The 13,025-nt window shown below is 36.2% G+C and overlaps 1 protein-coding gene across 2 annotated transcripts in view; it reads left to right on the forward strand.

Moving 5' to 3' along the window:
- Positions 1–13,025, forward strand: part of edil3a (EGF-like repeats and discoidin I-like domains 3a) — a 186,401-nt gene that overhangs the window by 140,019 nt on the left and 33,357 nt on the right. For both annotated transcript variants that reach the window (XM_084414303.1, XM_084414304.1), the window contains 3 exons: positions 10,081–10,236; positions 11,132–11,276; positions 12,668–12,852. In XM_084414303.1, the coding sequence (XP_084270429.1) occupies positions 10,081–10,236; positions 11,132–11,276; positions 12,668–12,852 (486 nt within the window). The remainder of the gene's footprint in view (positions 1–10,080; positions 10,237–11,131; positions 11,277–12,667; positions 12,853–13,025) is intronic.

A 13,025-nucleotide genomic window follows, 5' to 3' on the forward strand; every position in this document is an offset into this window, starting at 1 on the left:
GCACTTTAAATCTTTCTGGCCCAAAATCTTACTGATTGATTGATTGATTGATTGATTGATTGATTGATTGATTGATTGATTGATTGATTGATTGATTGATTGAAACCATATAGAGTGACAATGGAAACAATATTCATGTACAATAATGAAGTATTCAAAAACTCTTATATTTTCAGTTTATGTGCATACTATTATCAAGAAAGAAAGAAAGAAAGAGAGAAAGAGAGAAAGAAACTCGAGACCTGTAATTTACAGACTATTTACAGGAGGGGGGAAATGTTTTAAAAATGATTAAAGGTACATGACTTTTGGCCCTCTGCATGCATTTTGCAGAAGAACATTGTTTTGGTTGTGCTTCAGCTCTGCATGACTGTGCAAAATAAATATTGCTATCCTACTGGTCATAAAACATTCACTACTGGGCTTAAGAGATTGAAGTTTAGATGGAAAGGATCTCAAGCTGTCTAGCTGAAGACGTTACTATAGCTTTACCCATTAAAAGACACGGTTCCTTGAAAATAAATTCCAGCACAACACTACAACAACCATAATGAAGTGGCCCTTCACAATAGATAATGCTTTACAATAAACTATGTTGGAGAGCAATTTATCTGTTCAATAAAATACCTTACTCACATGTTGAGTAATAAAAACACCATCTCCGCATTGCATTTTCAACATTTCAAATTCAGTTCTCGCCATCTCCAAAAAGCCAAGAAAATGTTTGGTTTTTTTTGTTTTTTTAGCTCTGTTGCATTCACTTTTTGCCAGTAGACTCTCCTTTGTAAGTTGTGGGGGGTTTTGTCTTGTTTTTTTTTTAACAAGTGATTAACCGGAAGTTTGAGATGTAGCTTATCCATGTCAACCTAACTAACCTATACCACTCCCACACCATACTCATGTCAAAGTAGCCGTAACAAATATAATATAAATATAAACACTTATAATAATATAATAGTGAATCAGGGTCAAGACAAAAACACCTTTTGAAAGAAGGATTGATAAGGTAATGACTTTGAACAAAATAAGTTACATAATGTACCTTTAAACTGACTTCTAATATGTTCATGAAGGGAGATTATGAGATATGATGTGTATACTGGAATCAGTAGAGTCCGTAGTGGTGTTTGTGTCTGTTTATGTCTTTGCAGGACTCTCATTCTCCCACCCCCACCTTAAAAACTTAAAAACCCTGTCAGTGGCTGGAGAATTGAGATCATGATTGGTAAACGACTCTTGTGTGATTGGGTGTCAGGCTAATAAACAGCCTCTGGGAATTTACAGCCACATCAGAATCAATTTCCGCAAAACTGACAAATATTGCCGTGCCAGATGTTTCCAATGGCCCCTCCACACATGGCGCCAGTGTGTATCTCCATTAGACAAAGTGACTCCAGCATCTGTGGCCATTATGAGAATGAAGTATCAGCCAGTCATGGCCTTTTAGTCGCACAGCTTTAATTGGTCACCCCTGTTTTTGTCTTATGCAAGTCTATGAAAGGATAGATTGAGATTAATTGGTGTATAATTCACATTATTGGTGGGCTGTGTGACCAGAATATTATATCATGGTAGGAGTAATTTTATATCACATAGTTATTTATTTTTTTATTATTCTTTTTTTTTTCACGTCTTGCAAATTAAATATTTTACAAATAAAAGATACTTTCTCTGATTCCATTATTTAATCTTTTTTTTATGGTGTGTTGGACAAAAAGCAAAATATAAGTTTATTCAGAGCAAATTAATGATAAATCTGGCATCAGAATAGGTTAGAGGTTCTTTTACAAAACCTTTTGCAAAATTAGACAAGTTCCAAGTATTAAAGCTACAATATATAATTTTAACTATTTATGGATGTATGTTTATGGATTTAACTGTTTATGGATGAGTGAATACATTGATGTTTTTAACATGACTGTGGTATGAAGCAGGTCACGAATGCTAATGAGAGACAGATATCAGCGCCACACGCGAGTCCCGCAGATATAAAGGAATAAAGGACATTTCATTCTACCGAACTAACTTACCCGCAAGTGCTGAATTACTACTCGCACAGGTTAGTTTATTAGAAGAATGAAACTTGTGAGGTAACGCAGCGCTGTTTTGCTTGGTCTACACTCACACAAAACTGCATTTGAGTGTGTTGAAAGTTATAATGTTATTCTATGTGTTAGTTTATCTGTATGAGGCTAGCAGTAAGCTAGATCAACATTAGAATAATACTGATCATATTCTAACATTTAATCATGTTGAGCTAAATAACATTGATTAGTTTTATGTAAATTTGCTCACCTCTACATTTGCGCATCTCTGTCAAGTCGAAGTTTGTCACGAACGTGGACCTTACAGCATCTCGAAAACGGCACGCTGATATTGATCTTCGTTTTAGTTCTCCTTTTGTCCCAAAGTCTGCTTGCCATGGTTCATAATGTTTGAACGAAACAACAACAGCGTGAGCGCGCCGCTATAGACGTAACGCAGTTGTCGACGTCTGTCGCCATGGTTACTGTGGCAGTACGAGCGGAAACCAGGGATAATGCGGATATTACGTCATTGACAGGTGACAATGACCAGGGACGAGCCATTATTTCAAATTGGAATTTCTCTGAAATTAAAAATCTTTGGGAACTTTTGGGATATTGTAAGTACACAACTGCAGGAAATATATCACACTGTACAAGTGATTTTGGGATATTTTATACATATTTACATAGTTGTCTTTCTGTGTTATGCATTGAATTGTTATTATTATTATTTATTTCCTCCTTTTAAATTTTTAAAAACTCTTTTTGCTTGCTTCTGTTTTTATCAGTCTTGTTTTGTTTATTTTGTTTATATGCATTTTATGTATCCAAATAGTATTAAGTGTGTGTGTGTGTGTGTGTGTGTGTGTGTGTGTGTGTGTGTGTGTATACAACGGTGAAAATCTCTCCACGAGTAACACAAGTACATGTCTGCAAGTGATATGCAAAATACAGTTACTATTATTTCTAATTACTGTACAAGCCTGCAAACATGTCAAACTACAAGATTTTTCATAGAAATTCAGAAAGTGATTGGTCTTTCAAAAACTTGACGTATTCTCCCAGCGTGCGCTGTATAGCCGCTGTCAGTGGTTTAGTGAGTTTCTGATACATCTTCAGAGAGACTTAAAGGCTAGGAGAACGAATTCTGCTAGTGATTTGTGTGGCCCCTCAAAATCCCAGCCCATTGCTCACACACACTAGGATGGTGAATTAGCTGTCATCAAGTGTAGCTGACTGTGAAGCAACGCGCACGCACACACGCTCCCCACTCAGCGATAACAAATCATTTTAAACCCTGTATTATGACTAATACTTTTCCCCCATTTCATGGCTGTCTGTCTTCGAGCTTGAGCTGTCTTCCCATTCCCTTCCACACTCTGAGCACTCGGCTTCGCTCCACGCCCCGTCCCTCAGGAGCCTCTCAGACAGCTTTTTACCTCTGGGGAAAACAAAAACTTGACTGACTGCTTTAACTTGCTGTTTGAAGGCAGACTAAATGCCTTGACTCAGTCTCAGGCCTTCTTGGTTTTTTCATTAGTTGGACAGAGGAGTTACGCTGAGAAATAGTGTGGGAGTTATTTTGAAAGGCTCATTACATGCAGATCACTTCTTTGCTCAACGGTGGTTTATGTGTACATATGTAGAGTGTGATGGATGGGGTTGTGCCATATGTGCACAAGTGAATGCATTTATACATGTGTATGCATTCAGACAGGAGGAACACAGTGAGTTGAGCATCAGTGTGTGCTCATTTCCATATTGCTCTCGGTGTCTCCCCCTGTTATGAAGCCAAGCAAGAAGGACATTAGTGCCTCTCTCTCTCTTTCTTTTTCTTTTTATTTATTTTGTACATATATACTTTGGTGTAGAAGTCTATGGTAAATACTAGGTAATGTCTTGTATACTGTATTGTAATAAAAGTTTTGTTAAAAATCAAAATCTTTCTTTCTCTCTCTCTCTCTCTCTCTCTCTCTCTCTCTCTCTCTCTCTCTCTCTCTCTCTCTCTCTCTCTCTCTCTCTCTCTCTCTCTCTCTCTCTCTCTCTGGTGCATGCTAGAAGTGTGGAGTGTGTAGGTGGGAGCTGATTTGAAATTTCTTTGTTTTAATTAAGTCTTTTGCATTCTACTGCACATATTTAATACATCACTGGTTCTCAACTGGTGGGTCGCGACCCCAAAAATGGCTCGCAGGATAGTTGTGATAGGGTCACAGACAACAGGGAAAGAAAACAATGCTGAATGCAAAATATTAAAAGCAACTAACCATTTAATTGTGCTTGGAAAGGATAGCACAATAAATAGTCTTTAAAAGGAAGGGGGGAAACACTTTCTATATCTTTTGTTGTTGAAGACTCTACAGTAGATTCACATGTCACTGGATAATACACCAATATTATTAGTATTTAGTACATTATTTGTTTTATGTGTTAGACTGGTAAGTCACTGCTGCTGCTTGTGCATTTTCCTAATTGTCATGTAAATAAACAAGTAATTAGGCAAACAAATGAATTAATAAAAAAATATATATATATATATATATTTCTATATTTCTATAGATTTCTATATATATATATATATATATATATATATATATTATGGAAATAGAAATATATATATTTCTATATATATATAGGTATATAAATATATACCATTTCATTGTGCTAACAGTCATGTTATTAAGATTTATTGTTTTGGGGCTATTTTGTTGAATAGTGCACAATGAACAGTATTTGTACCTTGTGTTATGGTAAATCATACTTCTCCTGTTTCTTATGCAATTGTAATGTTAATAAATAAATATATAATTGTTAAATAACTAAATTAATTTATTGATATATTATATTATATTATATTATATTATATTATATTATATTATATTATATTATATTATATTATATTATATTATATTAGCTATGCTTGTTGTTGGGTAATATTAATAAATGTTAGTGTTTTGGGGACATTTTATTGTGAATTGTGTAGTGTGTTGGGTTACCACCTCATGTCCGATAAAAATTCTAGGTCCTGAAGTAAAAGCAGCTTAGAATCAGTGTTTTACATAATCTTATCTTAGATTCCCCCCTCTGTTCTCCCACTAAGCACTTAAACTTGAGTAATAGTGTCTGTTAGGCCAGAGCTGTGTTGCATTGAGTCGTGACCTACACAACAGTTTGGTTTGGCATGATGTCAGTCCCTGTGGGCACGTCCTCCCTCTATCCCACAGCAGGTTCAGTTGTATGCCTCAGATTAACTCTAACATTGAGGATGTGCCCTGCTGTGGAAGAGCAAACTCACAATGGGAGCATGAAGTGCAAATGGGGTGAAGTTATAGGTCAATTAGGTTATGATTAAACTTGTTTTTCTAGAGCCATTTAACTGACACAGAGTCGACATAAATGTATTTACACAACACTCACAATGAAGGGAAAAACATGCATTGTGTGTTTGGATGTTGATTATTGATTTGTGTGCACAGTGGACTGAATGAATGATGCAGGTGGACTGAAATGAAGGAGCGGCAGTGGAAGACGCAATAGGAGCCTTTGCCAGTCCAGCTGCTCTCCTGTGATGTGAAGGAACGGTTTTAGAGCAGAATCCCTCTCAATAGCTATGTTTCCATCCAAAGTAGCAAATTTAACTTGTGCAAAATTGGAATATTGCATAAAACATTTGCGATTAAAAGCAGTGTTTCCATCTCATGTGTTCGAGAGATCAAAATAGTCACTTCCTGGGATTAAGTGTTGCAAAATATATGGAATAAAAATGGAAGTTGCTGCAGTCAGGGAAGCCACTGTGGCTCTTTTTTTGTAAATCAGAGTGCGCAGGTGAAACGTAATAAACGCTCTCATGTTATCTAACGTTCTGAGGTGGATGCCTGGTGTTTTATACCAAACCATTTTGATGACTCTGGCGCAGTCATTTCTGATTGGACCAAACCAACAATTGAGATGCTGTGCAATGAAATTGGTCCGTTGCAGTCCAGTAATCCAATCACACCCTATATTGAGGCAAAGTGATGTGAGGTTTTTTGTTGCATATCGAGCAATTTATTCAGTAAATGTGTTCTGTCAGGTTTAAGTTTTGTTTTCTTGTACTTTTATACTGTAGTATTTTGTTTTCCTGTGTTCTGTCCCTGTTTCCTTCCTACTTTCCTGCTCTTCATTTGTTTCCATGGTTACTAATTTAGTTGCACACCTGTTTCTAGTTTGTTTAGTTAACCTGTGTATATGTAGCCTTCAGTTTTAGGTGATTTTGTTGTTATAATAGGCATGTCAATCCTATTTGTACGTTTGATCGGATTTTGGTGGTTTATGTGACTTTCTCACGCCATGTAAAACGTAAACACATCAGACATTGTTATAGGAAACATGCTGAAAGTCGCTGCTGAAACAAGGTTGTGTTGTTGCAAAAAAAATAGGTGGATTGCATAGCTAATATTTATTCACTGGTGAATGTTACTTTTACCTTCTCAACAGTGCAATTTCATTTATTTCATTTTCTTTCTTACTTTTTTCCACGTTTTTCTTAACATGATTTATCTGATGACAAAAATAATGCGTCAGTGTCTTGTAAGGGAATGTTATTTACACTTGAATGACAGCAATGCAAACAAGATAAAGAGGAAAGTATTTAAGAGGTGGATAAATTGCCTAAAATTACACCATTGCCTGTCTTCATCAGATACATCTAGGTAACCTGGAAATGTCTTGTCAGTGTATATAATTTAAAACGTAAATTTCTTATAGTTAAATTAGTAGCATTACAAATTAGTAGGTAAGTGAGTAGCATAGCTACTTTTAGTTTTTTTCCTCCAGAACATTGGTTACCGAAAGCTGTAGATTTGTGATCCTTTGTGCTTGCAGTTTACCTGTGTGGCGTATTAGAAAAAGATTGCTTTGATATTCTACAGGCTAGCTACAAAAAGACACTCCCAGAAGACTGTCAGGTTGCATGGCCTACTTTAAAACCTGAGGCCTAAAATACTAAAAATACTAAAATACTAAAAATGCATCTAAAGTAAAATCAGTGGGGTCCTGGGAGGATCTTTCATATTATACATGACCAAAAAAAAAAAAAAAAATCTGTATATGGTGATTTTGTTTTCAATGAGGGACATGTCTTTTCTTAGGTCAGCTTTATGGTTTTGCAGTAGAGCACTACTTTAAAGATAAACTGTAAAGCTATGTGGATATGCATTTGATATTACAGCTGTAGTTTGTCAAACAAAATACGTTCAAAGACTCGAAGGATGTTTTTCATTGTGTGGATATATGACAAAGCTTAATCAGCCAGATCTTTTCCTACTGTATAGCATGGAAAGGTTTTTCTGTCTTTTCTTGGGTTTCCTAGGAATGTATAATGGAACAAGCCATGGCTTTAACAGCCAGCTATGTACTTCAGAGAGGGTGGCTATGAAATGAAGAACTGTGAATGTCTAGTGGAAATAGTCTTTGGCAGGTTGTCTAAATGGAAATACTGTCTGTAGGGCTTCCACGACTACTGGTCTGGAAGAGCAGTTGATTAGTCTTCTAATCATTGTTTACCTTATATAAATGACTCTTATCTTGCAGTATAGGCAATTTTTGTGTGAGAGCAGTGAAACGAATGGGTCCATATCTCCATTACCAGATTCATGCCACTTGCACTGTCATAAACAGTGCAACAACAGTCCCAGTAATTTATGGTTTCGGTCAGCCTATGGCCAACAATTGGTTTCAGGGATGTCTGCAAGAATTTAGGCTTGTGTGTCAACGCTCTTGAACTCCTTGCCTGGTGTACTGTGTGTGTGCGAAGTACTCCAGCTCCACTTTATTTTCACTTCTGCGTGATTACAAATTCACATGACCATTAAAGGTCATTACACAAACCTAAACTTTTTGAGCAATAAAATAGAGCTGCCAATTTGGGGTGGAAATCAAATTGTGATTTTCCTTATAACAACTGAAATTTATTTTATTTAATAAAATTGCATTTGATAAGCTATACTACGGTTGCATTTTATTTAGTTAATCAGATTAATCAGATGAATCATACAGCCCTATGCTGAAGTTATGTGACCCATGTGAATTAAACAGTCTGTGTAAATATGCTTCTGTGTCTCTGCAGTGCAAAAATGGATTTTGTTGATAGTGATTTAATTTCAGGCCAGGACGCTTTGCTGGCAAAAAGAAAAGACTCAACCATTCTGGCAATATTAAGCACCCATAGTTCTCGTCCATTCACTGATCTGCACCTAGCAGGACACCGAATCAGTCTTCCAAAGCTCCTCTGCTCTTGAACTCTTATCTCTGAGACTGGCTTCTCCTCTTCACATCTTCAGTCTATTACCTAGTCCCACTTATTCCATGACATCCAGTAGTCATCATTGGCCCATGAGATGGAGGAATGTAAGGAGTCTCTCTTTGCGCTATCCATCGCTAGCTTCACTTCACAGCTGGGCAACTCAGACATAAATCACAAAGAAATATGAATGATCTGACCAGAGCTGTGATTGCACTCAATTTATAGCATTCTGTGGAATGCAGACCACCAGCAGCCTTGACTATCACAGGCCACTGTGACATCATCATCACTGCAAGAAAAGTTCCATTGAAAAATTCCATGACTAGAGTCAATCTAGTCTTGTTAGAAACTCTCTTTGTGTATAAATAAAAGGATTAACACTACAATTTATGGTTTGATTTTAAATCATGTTAATGGAAGATACATGACTAAACTTATCATCTTCAGCAGGTGCCCTTGTTTCAGGTTTTACTGCTACATGCATGCATGCAAGCTTTTCATATGATTTTCATGATTTCAACGTTTCAAGATGTAATTTTGTCAAATTATGCAGAATACATATAGGTTTTTAAATAGGTGATTGCAAATGATACATAGACCCACCAAAATATTAGGAAGAAAATTCTATGCCACATATGTGTGTGTAGAACAGGTGTGGTCACATTTACCAATGCTCAGTGAAATTCTGCAGGCGAAATCAAGTCATTTCAATCAGAATCAATGGGAATAGAAAGCTTCGTCTGAGAGCGTAAAAGTTCCCCATGCAGATTTTGCTCATGTTCAAGTTGGTCACGCAAATTCGCAGTGCTGACCAACAGAAAGTGACTTCTGTGTGAACAGTGCTTTATACATTGCAATGATATTGATAATGGACAATGGCTCGATCTATTGCCAGGGAAATGTTGCTGAAATAAGATTGCATTTTATAGCAGTAAAAGGTGAAGTGGCAACCTAATTTAGCAGAATTATGGATTATATGTATTCTTAAAAACAGCTTTTTCTGGTGAGGATTTTCAGTGACTCTTACTGCAAGTTACATCGTTATGCCAGTAGGTGGCGACACGTGACTGGCTTTATGAGTGAGTCAGCAATCATTCAAGGATTCGTTCAGAAACATGAATTCATTCAGAGACAAAGGATTGTGTTTGATTCTGCTTTGTTTGGAATTATTTTCTTTGGCAATGTTGTTTCTCAATATTAAAGCAACAGTAAACGAAACGCTTGTTCGAAACGCTGTTTCATTTGGATATACAACACAATAAGGAAGAAATGAATAATGGAACTCCATTTCATGCAGCACACAATCATGCTTCATTGTTAAAACAATAACTTCTCAGAAACGGCCCAACCATCATTGCTAGTTGTAACGCGACGTTTGTAACGCGATGTTTCAAGTAATGGAAATTGGACACAAATTTGGACGCTACAGCAGATGCTGAATCCGTAGGTTCGACAAACAAGAGGGTTTTTGAGGCTGTCCGGATCTTTGAGGCCATCTGAGTTTACTTTACGAGTACTAAAACTACTAAAATCAAACCTACAACTGAAATACAAATAAATTCAAGCTATATAGATATACATAAAAAATTATAATAATGACAAAAGCACATAACAAAACTACCAATACTTAAACTAAAAAAATAATGAAAACTGAAAATATGAAAAGCTAATTCAAAATTCAAAACAATATTAAAATAAAGCCGTAAAGAAGACTGTTTATGTCTCTCTCTTTATCTCTGAATCTGTTCTTTTGTTTTTATCACCTTCACTCAGATTAACCTACAGAGGAGGATGCGGGTCACAGGAGTGATAACCCAAGGAGCCAAGCGCATCGGGAGCCCAGAATATGTTAAGTCGTACAAAGTGGCCTACAGCGATGACGGGAAGACCTGGAGGACGTACAAAGTCAAGGGCACGGAGGAAGATATAGTGAGTTTTAATTAGCGAAAAAGAGACACATCAGTCACTCCGCATGTGCTTTTGCTTCCCTCTATGCCATATGCATTTTCAGTCTAGATTTTTAGGGGATAAATGAGAGTTGTCAGGGCCTCAGAAGACATATGGTGTCCATCCTCTCAGATGCCGTCTTTTTATTATTAGACAGTGTGCAGATCTCCTCTAATAACTTTGAGTAGTTGCCATTTTTATCATTTCAGACACTGTTTTGTTATTAGGGGATTTTAGCCATTATATCATATTGTATTATATTATGTATTCTTGCTCTAAACAACAGTGATAATTCCATCAAAATATGTACATACCAAATTGTTATCAGTATTCTCTTTTACATATATTTTGCATACTTATAGGGTAGCCACCCTTTAAGCCACCCTTCATTTTCATTTCCAAAAATGAAAATGGTTATAATTTACACACCCTTATTTCATTTCAAACCTGTATGACTTATTTTTTTTTTTTCTGTGGAACATAAAAGAAGATATTCTGAAGATTTTTGGTAATTAAATCATTTTGGTTCCCATTGACTTCCATTATATAGACAAAAATTACAATGGAAGTCAATGGAAATTATGTTCCACAGAAGAAAGAAAGCCATACAGGTTTGGAACGACATAAGGGTGAGTAAATGATGACAGAATTTTCAATTTGGGTAAACTAACCCATTCATTTTGTTTGGTAATTATTATTCTTTGTTTTTTTCATTGTTTTTTTTCATTTGTCCAGAACCTAAGGTTTCTTTTAACACTTATACGTTTACTATCTTGCAAGCACTGATATGTCCTTTGAGAAATGCAAACCTAGTCCAGTTTAATCTAGTTTCGACCCTTTTACTTCAAACTTTTTTCTCCCTACGTTCTCCCTCCAGATCTTCCGTGGAAATATTGATAACAACACTCCATTTGCCAACTCCTTCACCCCTCCTATCGAGGCTCAGTATGTGAGGATCTATCCGCAGGTGTGCAGGAGACACTGCACTCTCCGCATGGAGCTCCTGGGTTGTGAGCTCACGGGTGAGTCACCTCAGTAGACAGCATACATCATTCTGAGAGCACATCCAAAGGGGACTTTAAAACGGTGTTATACTTCTGAAACATTGTCCAAACTGTCAATAAAATGCAACACAACAGGGTTGAAGTCAGTTCTGTTTTCTCTTACCAAGCTCAGGGGACTTATTTTATGGGGATCTGAATGATAGGAGGATTTTTTTTTTTTCTGTTGGTCCACTTGTGCCAGTATTTCGGATTAATATTTGCACTCCCAATGTCTCCACCACAAAAATTATCATTTTTTTTTTTTTTATGACAAATCATTTATTACTTTTTTTTTTTTTAATTGGTTTTAAATTTAAATAATAGCTAAAAACCATGCAGCTATCATATAACTTTATGTCCGCTATAAATTCATAAACACACTTTTTCTTGAAAAGGATTGCATAGTGCTTTCAAGACTATCACAAGACATTTGATTTCAACAAAACTTAATCTGTGTGTTTATTCAGATAGGTAACTACTTGATGACATATTTAAAATTCCAGCAATGCTCAAAACATGAAAACAAACCAAAGGCATAAAAACACATATTCTTGATCAATATGAACATCAGATGCAAGAACACGGTGCTGGCCCAAAAATAAAAGTTTAATTCACTGTCCTGAATCTCTTTCACGCTGACTTTAAGCCATCCTTATTGTTGAGCCCTGAAAAGGCATGCAAGTTCATAATATAATTCATATTATTTTCAAGGTCAGTATCTGGGCATTATATGCTCTTATTTTTTTTTTTTTTTTTTTTAACTATATAACACCATTAAAAACAACAATTGTTGACCACTGTGCTGTGAAATATGTCTAAGGACAATCAATCAATCAAATAATTAAAAAACAGATTTCAAACATAAAACAAGAGCAACAACCACACAATAAATCCACTATGATTAAAAGAGGAAATTAATATGTTTAAATCTTTGTTTTAAAAGCATGCAGGACGTTTATTATCACGTCCTAATAAAACAGTTAGGCTGTTTCCAGAGTTTTAATTTCTGCCTAGCCCGGGGAACCTTTAGCGGTCCCTGATTGAATGACCTTAAAGAAAGTTAGAGATGAATGCAGGTGCTAATCCATTCAAGAATTTAAAAATAGGTATCAACACTATAAAATCTATTTTGTAGTTAATTGGAAGCCAAGAAAAAATAAAAGTAAAACTGGTTAGAGGCAAGGCAGTGGCATTGTCTACCTGTTTATGCTTGAATTTGTTATTTGGAGCTAAACAGTACATACATGATAGTTTACCTGCATTCCTTGCTAAAGCAATATCCAGAATGGCTGGTCATAAAACACTAACCTGCATACATTAGCTTGGTCCAGCATGGAAGTAATATGGTGACATGCCTTTGAATTATCCAGGGTGTTCAGAGCCAATGGGCATGAAGTCTGGCCATGTTCAGGACTACCAAATCACAGCCTCCAGCATCTTCAGAACTCTTAACATGGACATGTTCACCTGGGAGCCTGGGAAAGCAAGACTGGATAAACAAGGGAAGGTCAATGCCTGGACGTCTGGACACAGTGATCAGTCCCAGTGGCTGCAGGTAGGGTTTATTATAATGTCCTTATATGCGTACGAACAGTGTGTATGTTATTGGCTCTGATTATACTGAACTCAACAGAATAGCTGCAAATGATTGCATGAAGAGATGAAATATGTGTTGTAATGAAAAGATCACTGCAGCAAAGCTCAGGGTGTAGTCTAACAAGATGATCC

This window comes from Rutilus rutilus (genome assembly GCF_951802725.1).
Source record: "Rutilus rutilus genome assembly, chromosome: 7".
In the NCBI taxonomy this organism is placed as follows: domain Eukaryota; kingdom Metazoa; phylum Chordata; class Actinopteri; order Cypriniformes; family Leuciscidae; genus Rutilus; species Rutilus rutilus.